General features: G+C 45.1%; 1 protein-coding gene across 1 annotated transcript in view; it reads left to right on the top strand.

Annotated features, from left to right (window-relative positions):
- Positions 1–14119, top strand: part of tenm4 (teneurin transmembrane protein 4) — a 233562-nt gene that overhangs the window by 86854 nt on the left and 132589 nt on the right. The window contains exon 4 of the mRNA XM_061216776.1: positions 12024–12245. Coding sequence (XP_061072760.1) covers positions 12024–12245 — 222 coding nt within the window. The remainder of the gene's footprint in view (positions 1–12023; positions 12246–14119) is intronic.

Here is a 14119-nt window from a genome sequence, read left to right as displayed (position 1 = left end):
CTCCTCCCTATCTTTCTGTCTCCCTCTCTCTTCTCCTCTCTGTCCCTCTCTTTCTCCTCCCTATCTTTCTGTTTCTCTCTCCTCCTCTCTGTCCCTCTCTCTCCTCCCTATCTTTCTGTCTCCCTCTCTCTCCTCCTCTCTGTCCCTCTCTTTCTCCTCCCTATCTTTATGTCTCTCTCTTCTCTCTGTCCCTCTCTTTCTCCTCCATATCTTTCTGTCTCCCTCTCTCTTCTCCTCTCTGTCCCTCTCTCTCCTCCCTATCTTTCTGTCTCCCCCTCTCTCCTCCTCTCTGTCCCTTTCTTGCTTTCTCTTTCTCTCCCTCCATCTCCCCTCTCCTTCTCTTTCTTTCTCTCTCTGTTTCCCCCTATCTCTTCCTCCATTACCCGCCCTCACTCTCCCTTTTCCCTATCTCCCCCCTTTCTTCATTTTTTCCCTCTGTCTCTCCCCCTTTCTCCCTCTCTCTCTTTCTCTTTCCCATTGGCTGAGGGCCGGTGGTGGTCTGTAGATGCTCAGGTGCAGTATGGGGGGGGCCCCTGGCCCTACTGGGAAGGGTCACTCCAGGCTCTCCTGAGTCAGACCCAGGCCCTCCAGCTGTCCTCTGAGAGAGAGAGGGCCACTTCACCCCCATAACAGCCCTGTGCTTTGAGGGAATTAACTCCAGATAACAAAGAGCGCATAGGGGATGGATATCTCTCACTTCTGCCTGGCTAAATGACAAACACGCCATGCTGTATGAAAAATGCAGCCGTAAACTGTTACTGAAAAGAAGGCTAGATGGATATTGATTGATGGATATGCTTCTTATTAGACACTTATCCAAAGCAACTTACAGTACGCAGTTATGAATTCACATTTTCTTTGTGTATGCTGTTGCTTTCTGACTTAATTTGTAGGTTTTGAAAAGCTGGTCTTTTACCCCTTTCACCGCAAAGGTGTTTTGTAAGTGACAGGTGGGTTTTCAGTCAATGTACTTTCAGTTTTACGTATGACTTTGAAACTTGTGGTTGCACTGTACTTAAGCTTTTATGTCTGGGAACTGGGTAGAATATTCACTGTGATGTAGCAAAGTGGCCGTTCAGAACAAGTAATACAAAGCATACCTTTCTAAAAAATGATTTAATATATGCTACTGGAACAAAGAAAAATGTACTTAAGAGTTGAAAACAAGAAATATAATATTGAATTTAAGTGATATTAGTGGTAATGTGCTAATCTGAAAACGATAAAACATGCATTGTTTTCTAATGTATGTTTTTATAATCCCATTAAGATTGTGTTTTTTACAGTGTGTAAGTGCAGGCTGTATTGGCTCTTTGGTGCTTGTACGGAAAGCGGGTGGAGGTTGATGGACAGTGAGATGGACAGTGTCAGTTTAAAAGCCACAGGTTCACTCCTAAATGCACAGCCTTTGTGGTCGTTAAATGGTATTTTATTAGGTACGGATATCATTTCCTCTGTCTCCCTAATGGCCTGGCCTACCTTTACAAAAAAAACAAGATTTTATGGGTATTTACTGTTTGTTTTCAACTTTCCCATACATTATATGGCCTCTCAAATATTGCTGTATCGATTCTGTGGAGTTTTATGCCTTTTGTCTGGGAGGATTTATGAGATATCCACTTCCCAATGACTTCTCTGGGCTTGCGGTTTCCTGTCCGATTGAAAGGCATTGTGGGATTGTGTGAAAGCTGTGGGCTGGGTGGGAACGGCGGCCATCTTTGACCATATGCGAGCAAGCAAGCAGCGTTTTTACTTTTATCTTCGTGTGATCAGTCACTGTACTATCTCCCCAGCAAGTCCCGTCTCAGAGACCGCATCAATGGCGAGCCTGAATCTTTCTGAAGCAGTTTCTCGCCGTTCTCTGTGGGCAGAGATGGAACCGTGGCCTTTTAAATCGCCACACTTGGCACCATTTTAATTATTACAAACAGTGGGGATCAATTTTCCAGATCAGCACACCCAGTAGAGCTTGCATGAAAATCAGCTTTGACCCACTCTCACTCGAATTGGAATTGACTACCAGAAAACTGACTGACTGATTTATTAAAAAGCCACCCAATTTTGAGTAGTGCAGAGTAATCACGTTGTGTAGACGTTTGGGACGGGACTGCTTAATTATCAACCCGAACTGGCATGAAAAGCTTCGAGATGAAAGTCTTCTGCAGACGAACAAAACGTTAAATGAACCGAGCGGGGCTTAGGGAGACAATGAGCGAATAAATATATTCATTTTATTCTCTTTTAGGCGAAGGCGGTGTTCGATGCGGAGATTGATCGAGTCGAAGTGAGGCGTGCGGGCGGGTGCGATACCTGTGATGAACGCGTGTTTGTTTTTGAAGTGGACATTTAAGGAGCTTCTCCGAGTCCGCTGTGTTTCATGCCGCCGTCTTGTTTGTTCTTTAATGGACTGAAGAAGGGCCGGTTGGTATCCCGCTGAACGCCGAGACTCTTGCTGTGTGTTGTTTAGGGCTCGTCGGCTGGGCTTTGATGATAACGGCCGGGCCGGGCAGCCAGGGGAACAGCAGGCTCCTTCAATCGCCTGGTGTTGCTCCAGCTTAGATAGCGCTGCTGCTGCAGAGTGCGTCTATTTAAAGGAGGACCAGTGGGCCTGGAAACCTCCCCCGACCCCTCGCTCGAGGATGTCGGGAAGCTGGTGTGCTGACGACCTCGGAAAGACTCCATCTTCAGATGCCCAGTGCCCAGCTCCACTGCCTCAACGGCGGTGCGGTGACTCACTTTGACTTGCTCTGATTCACTGTGCCTCCCTTTGACTTGCCTTTGACTCACAGTCAGTGGTCCTCACTCCTGGGCCTGATGAGCCGCAGGAGATACTGGTTTTTGTTTTAGCCTATGTATTAGCAACCAATTCAGACCCAAGAAACCAGGTGAAGCGAGTTTCATTAACTGTGTAATTAACTGCTTTCAGAACCAGGAGTGAGGACACCTGCTCTATGTGCTTGACTGTGCTTGACTGTGTTTCACTGTGCTTCATAGTGACTCACTGTGACTCACTGTGACTCACTGTGACTCATTTTCTCAAGATTAATGTTCAGAGCTGCTGGACCCACGCTTCCCTATACCATGTGTGCGGATTAGCAGGCAAGCCTGCCGTATTAGGCTGACAAGCTGTTGATTGCTTGAACCACAATCACGCAGACCGCAGTCCGGCTGTGCTCATAGCTGTCTCTGAGGCAGGGCTACGTTTATTCTCCTTTTCTCCACGACTTCGGCTGCCGTTGAGTGGGGAGAGAATCTCGCACATTGTGTTTATCTGATGAGAGATGTGATACATCTGGAAAGGTGTTTTTTTTAACCCCTCCAGCAGCTGCATACAGTTGTCGCACCACTGCACGCGTGTTTATCTGGGTTGCGTTCTTGCGGGTTATGTCTCAGATGTACCATTGGTGTTGAGCCGCGGTGTTGTCAGAAGAGGCAGAGTTAACACATCTGTCACCCCCCCCCCCCCCCCACTTCTTCCACCCATTTCGCTCTTGCACAAAAGAATCCTGAAAGAAGAATATCAAGTGAATGTGCTGAACATCGTCTTCTCTGAAGTAATACACACGGGTCTTTTTCATAGAGATTTTAAAAGACTTTTTTGATGTGTTTTTTTGCCAGACCATAATGTCCTGAAAGGTTAACTGAGCTCAGCTGTTGTTCCTTAGTCAGTGCAGATCAGGATGGTGTTGATAGTACGTCATGCTGGGATTGTTCTGTGTGAATGAAAAGTGTGTGTTCCTGTGCTGAATTTGGTCCTGCGGACGACACGTACGTTCCACACAATGGATGAAAAGCGTTCACACGATCTACTCCATTTCATCTCTGATGCTGAGTCGTACCTTTTGATATCCCTGTAAGCAAAGTCTGTGAACAGATGTTTCTGGCATCTGCGCTGTGCAGAACCAATGCGTTGCTTGAGGGTACGGGCCCTGCAATCTTCTTTTTTTTTTTTGGTTAGAATTTTCTTTCAGTGGTACTCCCTGGTCGAACCGACAGCACACTTGAATCATGGGGAAAAAACAGGAGCACTCGTAGTGGGTGGTGGAGTCACTGTTTCCTTTCAGCACAAAGCTATACTAACCAGGCAGAGAAAATTTGGAGCATCCAAATTAATATTTAATTTGTGTTGTGCTTTTGTATTGTATTTAATTTGATGTTGTAATCTCTGCTTGCTACTCCCTTGGCCAGGGTTTCCTTGTAAAATGGATAACCATCTCAATGGGACTCACCTGGTTAAAAAGAGGAGAAATATACTGCCACTCTGACTGAGTTCTGTCTGTAAAATTACATCCTCTGACTGAGTTCTGTCTGTAACACTGCACCATCTGACTGAGTTCTGTCTGTAACACTGCACCATTTGACTGAGTTCTGTCTGTAAAACTGCAACCTCTGACTGAGTTCTGTCTGTAAAACTGCATCCTCTGACTGAGTTCTGTCTGTAACACTGCACCCTCTGACTGAGTTCTGTCTGTAAAACTGCACCCTCTGACTGAGTTCTGTCTGTAAAACTGCACCCTCTGACAGAGTTCTGTCTGTAAAACTGCACCCTCTGACTGAGTTCTGTCTGTAACACTGCTCCATCTGACTGAGTTCTGTCTGTAAAACTGCACCCTCTGACTGAGTTTTGTCTGTAAAACTGCACCCTCTGACTGAGTTCTGTCTGTAACACTGCACCATCTGACTGAGTTCTGTCTGTAAAACTGCACCATCTGACTGAGTTCTGTCTGTAAAACTGCACCCTCTGACTGAGTTCTGTCTGTAAAACTGCACCATCTGACTGAGTTCTGTCTGTAAAACTGCACCCTCCGACTGAGTTCTGTCTGTAAAACTGCACCCTCCGACTGAGTTCTGTCTGTAAAACTGCACCATCTGACTGAGTTCTGTCTGTAAAACTGCACCATCTGACTGAGTTCTGTCTGTAAAACTGCACCATCTGACTGAGTTCTGTCTGTAAAACTGCACCCTCTGACTGAGTTCTGTCTGTAAAACTGCTCCATCTGACTGAGTTCTGTCTGTAAAACTGCACCCTCTGACTGAGTTCTGTCTGTAAAACTGCACCCTCTGACTGAGTTCTGTCTGTAAAACTGCACCCTCTGACTGAGTTCTGTCTGTAAAACTGCTTCCTCTGACTGAGTTCTGTCTGTAAAACTGCACCCTCTGACTGAGTTCTGTCTGTAAAACTGCACCCTCTGACTGAGTTCTGTCTGTAAAACTGCTTCCTCTGACTGAGTTCTGTCTGTAACACTGCACCCTCTGACTGAGTTCTGTCTGTAAAACTGCAACCTCTGACTGAGTTCTGTCTGTAAAACTGCACCATCTGACTGAGTTCTGTCTGTAAAACTGCACCCTCTGACTGAGTTCTGTCTGTAAAACTGCTCCATCTGACTGAGTTCTGTCTGTAAAACTGCACCCTCTGACTGAGTTCTGTCTGTAAAACTGCACCCTCTGACTGAGTTCTGTCTGTAAAACTGCACCCTCTGACTGAGTTCTGTCTGTAAAACTGCTTCCTCTGACTGAGTTCTGTCTGTAAAACTGCACCCTCTGACTGAGTTCTGTCTGTAAAACTGCACCCTCTGACTGAGTTCTGTCTGTAAAACTGCTTCCTCTGACTGAGTTCTGTCTGTAAAACTGCACCCTCTGACTGAGTTCTGTCTGTAAAACTGCACCATCTGACTGAGTTCTGTCTGTAAAACTGCACCCTCCGACTGAGTTCTGTCTGTAAAACTGCACCCTCTGACTGAGTTCTGTCTGTAAAACTGCACCATCTGACTGAGTTCTGTCTGTAAAACTGCACCATCTGACTGAGTTCTGTCTGTAAAACTGCAACCTCTGACTGAGTTCTGTCTGTAAAACTGCACCCTCTGACTGAGTTCTGTCTGTAACACTGCACCATCTGACTGAGTTCTGTCTGTAAAACTGCACCCTCTGACTGAGTTCTGTCTGTAAAACTGCACCCTCTGACTGAGTTCTGTCTGTAAAACCACTGCCTTGATTCTTGGAATGGTCCTGCTTCTTCCCCCGCTTTCCGTCTTGACCTCTCACCTTTCGGCTTGCATAACTCCACCGAGCGGGAGATGAGAAGGCATTGTGCGGTTTATAAAAATAGCCGGTTTCGGTCCGCTCAATGAACTCGCTTTGTTCTCTGGGGGATCACAGAAATTACAGATGCTTCGCGAGTGTGCCAGACGTGCAGGTACATTCATTGCCTTCCTCACTCTCTGAGAAATCAAGTTCAGATCAGCGGCATTGAGTCTGTATACAGTATGGACCTGCCTATAGGGAGATAGCATTGAAGATAATGATTTCTGATGCGAGGTGGTTAGATAACTCAGAGGTTGTGCAGAGGCACTGCTTGGGAACATTGAGAATATAGATAGTGTCACCTCACCTAAGTATCTTGACTATTGTCTCTTTTCATCTTCACGATCAGCATGACAGATTGTGTGCAACGGGTAACAAGCCTTTACGAGAAATTTACTTAATGCTTCTCTGGGTTGCCAACCACCGGAATGTAAGGCGCAGGAGCTAAATAAGTCTGCCCAGATATGCTTGTATCTGGAACATGGGTAAACAGTAATTTATGTTGCTGTAAACACCATATGAATGCATTATTCATTTTAAATAAGATTGCACTTAAAGGTTCCTTGAGCTCATTTGTCATCCTTTGTACTTTGTGTCTGGATTGTGCATTGCTCTGGGAATCACACACTGGCTCAGCTCAACACTGTCAGCAGAATCGAGACCAATGAGCTTGGCCCAGTTCTGGGTCACATGATCAATTCGAACCAATCAGATTGTGTGCATCTCTGGCCAACCGTTACAGGGGTGCCGTCATCGATCTTTAAGGGAGTGGTCCTTAAGCACTAGTCTCCCCACCGCTTTTAGCACGGCTATTGAGTGCCTTGTTGTTCTCCCTTTCCAGTCAAATAATTTTCGTCATTCATCAAAACGTTCGGCAGCCATTCTGTCGTTTAATGGTAGACCCTATGAGTCTCCAGCTTTCAGGTGAAGTAGCCCACGCGGCCACGGAGATTGATCATAATGACATAATTTACTGAGTCCCTGAGAAAATGCTTGGCGGTACACAGCGCTTGCATTACTGGTTAAAAGCTTTATTGACGCGGGCGGTATTTACCGTGTTGAGGGCCTGCGCTTATTGCATTAGCGGCTGTTCGGGGACAGCGCTGCTCTGTGTTGAGCGCTCCTGAGTGTATGAGAGGTTTTGAAATGGATTTGATGAGTCGCTTGTGTGTTTGTTGGTAGAGGATGCACACGACAAAGGTCAAAGCCAGGAAGGCTGGACCTGCCGCTTGTGAAGGCCATGTTCCATCGGGCCCTGCTGTTCCGACTGCTTGTCCGGCGGTTGGCTCTGTGTGATTGGCAAAGTTGCCTAGGAGAAAGCAGTGGGGGGATACAATGAGTAACCATGGAGACCATGGCCTACCTGCTGATGCCAGTTGGCCAGTTGTTCACACAGTTGTTTAATTAGGCTGCTTATAAGGATATAAAGAGGTTTTGCACTCTGGGCTCTGGGTGGTTGGACCGAATCTGACGTTGGGTTGGTGTGAGGCGGTCTTATAAAGGGGGGGAGAGGACGGGGGGGGTCCCGGAGGAGGGTCTGTCTGGAACTTAAACAAGAGCTCACGGTCAGAGGCTTTTGTGCTAAGCGTCTCTTTTTGGGCGGTGATGTGGAGAGGGAAGGGGAAGGCAGTCAGGCTTGGCGGCCCGGAGACTTCCCCGGGGTCCTGAGCCTCTCCTCCGAGCGTCCGTCCTTCCTCCTGACCCTCTGGGTACGAGAGACGTGGAACCAAGTCACGCGCACCCACATCAACCGTTAATTACACGGGGCAATGACACGTACACACACACGCACACACGCGCAAGCACGCAGAGGCACAGGTACACAAGCATGTGGACACACACACACGCACACAAACACACAGCCACAAGGACACACACACCCACACAAACACAAAGACACACACAAATATAGACCCACACAAACACATACACACAGTCACCCATATCCACACACACACACACGCATCCCTAACAACTAGAAACCTTTGTCTGAAAGACAAATGTGCTCTGTGCAAAAAAGCACCAACTCTCCAAGCCGAGTTCTGACTTTGGGCCACTGTTAGAGGACTTTAATCCATTTCCTGTAGGGCTGTGGACTTGATTAGAAGAAATGAATCATTTATGATGAAAATGAATGTGGAAACATCACTACAGAATCATGCTTCAGACATATAATTAAAAGCCGCCTTTACTGCCATGGAGATGAATGCTGTATTAATGTGCATTTCATTTTTACTATGACTCAAATGTAATAAAGTATATGAGCAGTACATTGTAAATCAGGTGCCAGGGCAATTTACATACAATTTCAGCGCAAGCATTTTTGAGCTGCGAGCTGGGCTTCACGAAGAAAAGTTATTTATTAAATATGCCACAGTCAAACTACTGCAAAGGTCAGATAAATGCAAGTATATGTGTGTAATTCAAAACTTAAACCATGGATCCAAATGCTTTTTTTATATCTTAGGTGTAATATGTTGACACCTAAATATTTATTTGTAATAGTAAAAAGTCTAATTTATATAGGCACCATGACAAAACATCTCAAAAACTGTGAAATTGATATCCAAGAAATGATGTTGAAAGGGGAATTTACCTCAACTGCAAACAACGCAAGGTTAGTAAGGAGTGGATGCATTGCAGTGTTTCATTTTTTTCCCTAAAAGTGCCCCGAGAGAGAGCGTTTTAATTGGCTTTAACAGGTTGTCAGTCTTGTCACTGGGCTCGAAAGGATTTCCATCATTTTCTTTGCACGCCCGTCAGCCCGTCCTGATGTTCGTGTGCGTAACTTCAAACACGGTAATTGAGCCCTGTGCAGTGCTGCTCATTCTCTGCGTTTGCGTGAAAAACAAGTGTATCGCTAATTTATGAAAAATCATAAATCATTTTACCGTAGGATAGGCAAACTATTGTGGCACTGACGTTACAGAGGACCCCAGCTCCCAGACCTTGGGCGAAATGGTTGTCGTTTGTCAGCATTGTGCATTTCCTGGGAGGCTAATAATAATCGGAACTCGAGGCAGTGTGTGTGTGTGTGTGTGTGTGCACGTGTGTGTGTGTGTTCATGAGCGTGACAGATTTCTGGCACATGACCACAAACTCCCGGTGAAATGACAGTCGCTGTCCCTGTGGACACGCCCGCCCTGACGCCGCGTCTTCGCCGATCGAAGGTGACGAGAGACTCCCCCGGCGACCCTGGCTAATGTTCACGCCGGCTTCCTGTCTAATGTCCGCTCTCTGATTGGCTGTTTGCACATTACTGTGGCAAACTCGCTAATTTTGCTTAATTCTTACTTAATTGTTTCTAATTCATTGAGCCGTGCCGATACAGCAAACATTAATCTGATGATATGATAATTACATACACTTTCATGCAAGGATACTCCAAAGTCCCTGCCAAATTTGATTACCCCCTCCTCCCCGGCTGGGAGTTTTGCGTCAGCACCGAGGAGCTGCCAAACGAACCAGCGGAGAATTAAACGCCGTTGGACTGTGATGGCTTTGTTCTGTGCGGGGTTTTCATTAACCACCGCATTAGTGCCCGTTCTGCAGAACCGCATCTATTGTTTAGTAATCATTCTCATTTTTAATTATGTGCATCTTTTTTACTTTCATCAAGATCTAGCAATGCTTCACAATATTTGAGAAAATATGCACGTTATTGTTCTTTTCATATATTGCAATACAGTGTATAAAGTGCTGGGAAATACAGTATATTTATCATTATTCAAAAGCCAACATATGTATCATTATATTTTAGTATATTTCATACCCATAAGAGAAATGGAAATAATATCAGATCAATGTCCGCAGAGAAAAATGTTAGCAGAACAAGGTTTACAGTCCAAATTCACATGGAGACCTGTAGCACTCTACTAAATGATTTAGTGAAGCGCTGTAGCAGTGCGACCCCTTTACTTGGTGGGTGTGTTTGGACCTCACTCCTGGGGGCAGCATTAGCTCAGGAGGTAAGAGCAGTCGTCTGGCAGTCGGAGGGTTGCCGGTTCAAAGTGACCCTGACAGCCTTTTACCTGTGTGAATGAGAGGCATTCTTTTTAAAGCGCTTTGGAAAAAAGCGCTATATAAATGCAGTCCATTTAACATTTTAACCGTAGGTCTCATATTTTTACTGCATAATGGTGTCAAGTCTATTCTCCGGTGACATAACAGGTCAACTCAAACTACTCATTCGTTTGCTTTGTAGGTTAACTGCTTTCAAGCAACTTCAAATAACCACCATGCCAATTAATTTTCATATCACCATTCAGCAGAAATTGAAGGCTACTACTCGATAGAAAGATGATACTACACTTTTTAGCCCAAGTCATAGTTACTTTGCTCCTTAATTGAGTTGATGTGGAGTGCTCATGTATAAACTACCACAGCTAGAGAAATTGTGGTCATTCGCAGTGTCCCTTAAATGTGGAAAATGTGATTACCGCACAAACTGAATGTCTCCATTTGACATTTGAAAGAGAGCTTTTTCTTTTCTTTCAGAAGAAGACTATCAGCACAGACCTTTACATAGATCACAGGTCATTTGTATCTTGATAAATATTAAATAGCATAACTCCCAGTCATGTAGCTTTGAGGGACAGTTGAAAAGGTGATAATAAGTCGGTGCCTTTGTGCTATTAGCCTGTGTAGTTTTAGTGTCCCGAAAGGGGGAATTTAAACTGTACCATTCAGGAATGATACACTTGGTATTTCTGCCTTGCATTTCAATGTGATGTGTAGATATTCCAGTGCCTTTAGAAGAGACGGACTCAGAAATAAGGCCTATCTTTTATATCGGTGTGTGAACGGTCCTCTTTACATTGCATGCTGATGCCAGCCTGTCGGTGTTGTTGGTACTAGTACAATGAGGTGTCCATAGCTGTCTGGACAGCTACATGCCTATAGCCATCAAATTTTAACATTTTAAAGAAAGTATTTATTGGACTGTGGCCTGATTCTCTGTATTTATGAAACAATTCTCTCTTCATTTTGCTTTGTGTTCACTCACCACTCATTGTCCTATCAATCGATTATTGATTATTTTCATTATTACATTACATTCATGGCATTTGGCAGACACTCTTATCCAGAGCGACGTACAGTTTATTAGACTAAGCAGGAGACAATCCTCCCCTGGAGCAATGCAGGGTTAAGGGCCTACTATTCAGCCATTGGGCTGTGCGGAACTTACTGTGGCTACACAGGGATTAGAACCACAAACCTTGCGTGTCCCAGTCCTTTACCTTAACCACTACGCTACAGGCCGAATTTTCATTATTCTATTTGATATCTCTATGTGTCATATTTATGGATATTCCCTACTTTGCCTTGTGTTTCACTTTTGGAAGTTTTGAAGGAAGTTGTGCAGAGGAAGTGCATTATATGGCAGTTTAAGGTCACTGGCTGACAGGATTGTGAGTTGTGACTTGGAGCCTTGGAGTCCAGCTTTGGGGAAATATGATCCCATCTGTCCCATGGTTTTTCTCAGATATACAGGACTCCGAAATATATATCTGTCTATTGCTGTGTAGCAGGACCTTCAGCCCCTTGTCCTGGTCGTTCCATTAGTGCCTTTGTCTTTATGTGCGTCAGTGTATTGTCTTCACGTTGCTTTAGTGTTGTCTGAATTTGTCACAAGCGAGTCTGTCTTCGCGACGAGGTCAAGAGGAAATTCCCCACGGAAGCTGTGCGGCGCTGGCAGTCGAGACGGGATCGGTCTCGGAAAACAGCGAGGAGTCCGTCATTACGGAGCCGCTGCTGGCCTTGCCTGTGTGCTCTCGCACCTTGGGGAGTTTTCCTAAGACGGAATAGTCTGCCTGGAGAAACTCGCACCGCCTTGTTTGTCTCGCATGCTTGAGTGCTGTCGTGGCTTTGCCCGGAATTGTGTTTTTACCCCCCTCCTTCCCCCCCTCTGTGTGTGTTTGTGTCTGTTTGTGAATCCACAGGTGCCCCCCTGCATTGTTCCTCCAACTCCTCCACCCCTGTCGAACATTCCCCCTCTCCTCCCCCTCGCCTCGAAGCCAATGAGAGCCAGAGGAGGTTGCTAGGTAACTGTGAGCCTCAGCCAGAGCAGGATTCTGACTCCGAGGATGAGTTTGGCCCCAACTCGTTCTTAGTTAAGACTGACTCGGGGAACCTGTATGCTCCGGCTGGCCCATCCGCCAACGGTGAGTCATTTCCAACTGCCGCTCGCTGCTACAGTACAAAGACTCCTGGATTCCCAGGTTTTTTTGAAGGTTTTTTTTTAGTTTGTTTTTATGTTGTTGTATTGCTCATGGGGTTAGCCATGGGCTAGTATGAAGCTCTTCTCCTACAAATCTTATGGGAGGGAAGCAGACAAGTAAAAAATTTGCCCCCAGGTAATCCAATAATGTTCTTCACTGTGCTCTCCAGAGGGGAAGAAGAAACCAAATGGAAGAAGGAAACAAACCTTTGCTGAAAAGGAAAATATATTTGTCACTAAACAAGAGTTTTGTGTTTCTTTGTTTCTTTGTTGGATGTGAGTATGTTTGTGGAATTCATTGTTTCACCAAGCCCACAGTTGTTTCATTAACCGAACCTGTGTACTGTCTCTAACATGCACAACAGACAAAACATCCTTTTTCTTACTGACTGATTTCCACTTTTCAATAAATGTCATGTCATAGCATATCAAAAAGAACATATCTCTTAATAGATTGTCTTCAGGTACAAATTTTTAAAAAAGTGCTGTCGTGCGACATTTGAAAGGGAAATAATGACATTATGTGTTTAACTGAACCTCTGTGCTGTGAGAGTCACTGTGGAGCTGCTATCTCGGGTGTCTGTCGTCAGCTCTGTCGTAGCCTCATTTAAAACACAATACACTGAGCCCCCGGGCCTGGAAGGCTAGGCGCTAAATTAGCTTCCTGTGAAACCTGCCACCATTTTGATTCACTGACTGATATCTGTTTTTCTTCTCACTGTTCTTAAAGGGACCCATGGTGAGGGTGCCTTTCGACTTTTGTTAGGCCCATCTGATGGAAATGTGGGTCCTGGGGTCGTTCCCCAGGCCGACTAACTTGGCCTATTTTACCCATGATCTCAGAACATAGTTTGTTGTGGTTTAGCTGTGATTAGCATGGCCGATGGTGTTTATGAGGGAGTTTGTGTGGTTTGGCTGAGATTACATTGGCCGATGGTGTTTGGGAGAGAGTTTGGTGTTGTTTAGCTGTGATTACCATGTCTGATAGTGTTTGAGACAGAGCTTGGTGTGGTTTCGCTGAGATTAGCATGACTGATGGTGATTGGGAGAGAGTTTTGTGTTGTTTAGCTGTGATTAACATGGCTGATAGTGTTTGGGAGATAGTTTGGTGTGGTTTAGCTGTGATTACCATGTCCGATAATTTTTGGGGAGATAGTTTGGTGTGGTCTAGCTGTGATTACCATGGCCGATAATGTTTGTGAGAGAGTTTGGTGTGGTTTAGCTAACAGTACCATCTTCAAATGCTCTTTTGGCTGCAGGAGTGTGTATTGTCAGTAGTGTCCTATAGCCTTGATATTTTAAGCCTCTGCCCTACAGCCTTGATATTTTATTGTAATATCGTCATGACAAACGGTCCTGTACACTGACAATTCTTTCTGCATCTTACATAGCATGGCTGATTCCTGCCAAGTCATGCTGGGTGGGACCAGGCATGAAAAATTTATGTCACGAAAAGACAGGAATTTTACAAGTGTGAGAAATGTCAGTGTCAACAAGAAAGAGATTAGTTTTTTATTTATTTTTTAACAAGCGTTTTGTTCCCAGCGCACAGCACTTTCTGCTGCTGGTAAAACTTCATATACTGTGGGCTGTCATGAAGGGCTGTGGTACATTGTGTTTATCACCCGCCTAGCTTTCTTCCCTGAGTGATGATAGTGTTTCAGTCCAGTTAATCAGCTACTCAGCATATGCATGTTCACTTCCTACATTCTTCAAAAAATTCAGTGTTCACAGGTTCGATTTTTCCAAGCTATGTTTTTCATCCTAAACTTTAAGCTATATGCACATTACTGTGAGACGTCTTGTTTCTGTAGACCG

The sequence above is a fragment of the Conger conger genome, chromosome 13 (assembly GCF_963514075.1).
Source record: "Conger conger chromosome 13, fConCon1.1, whole genome shotgun sequence".
Taxonomy (NCBI): Eukaryota; Metazoa; Chordata; class Actinopteri; order Anguilliformes; family Congridae; genus Conger; species Conger conger.
Note: the sequence above shows the minus strand (reverse complement) of the source record. Positions and strands in the feature narration are given on the sequence as shown.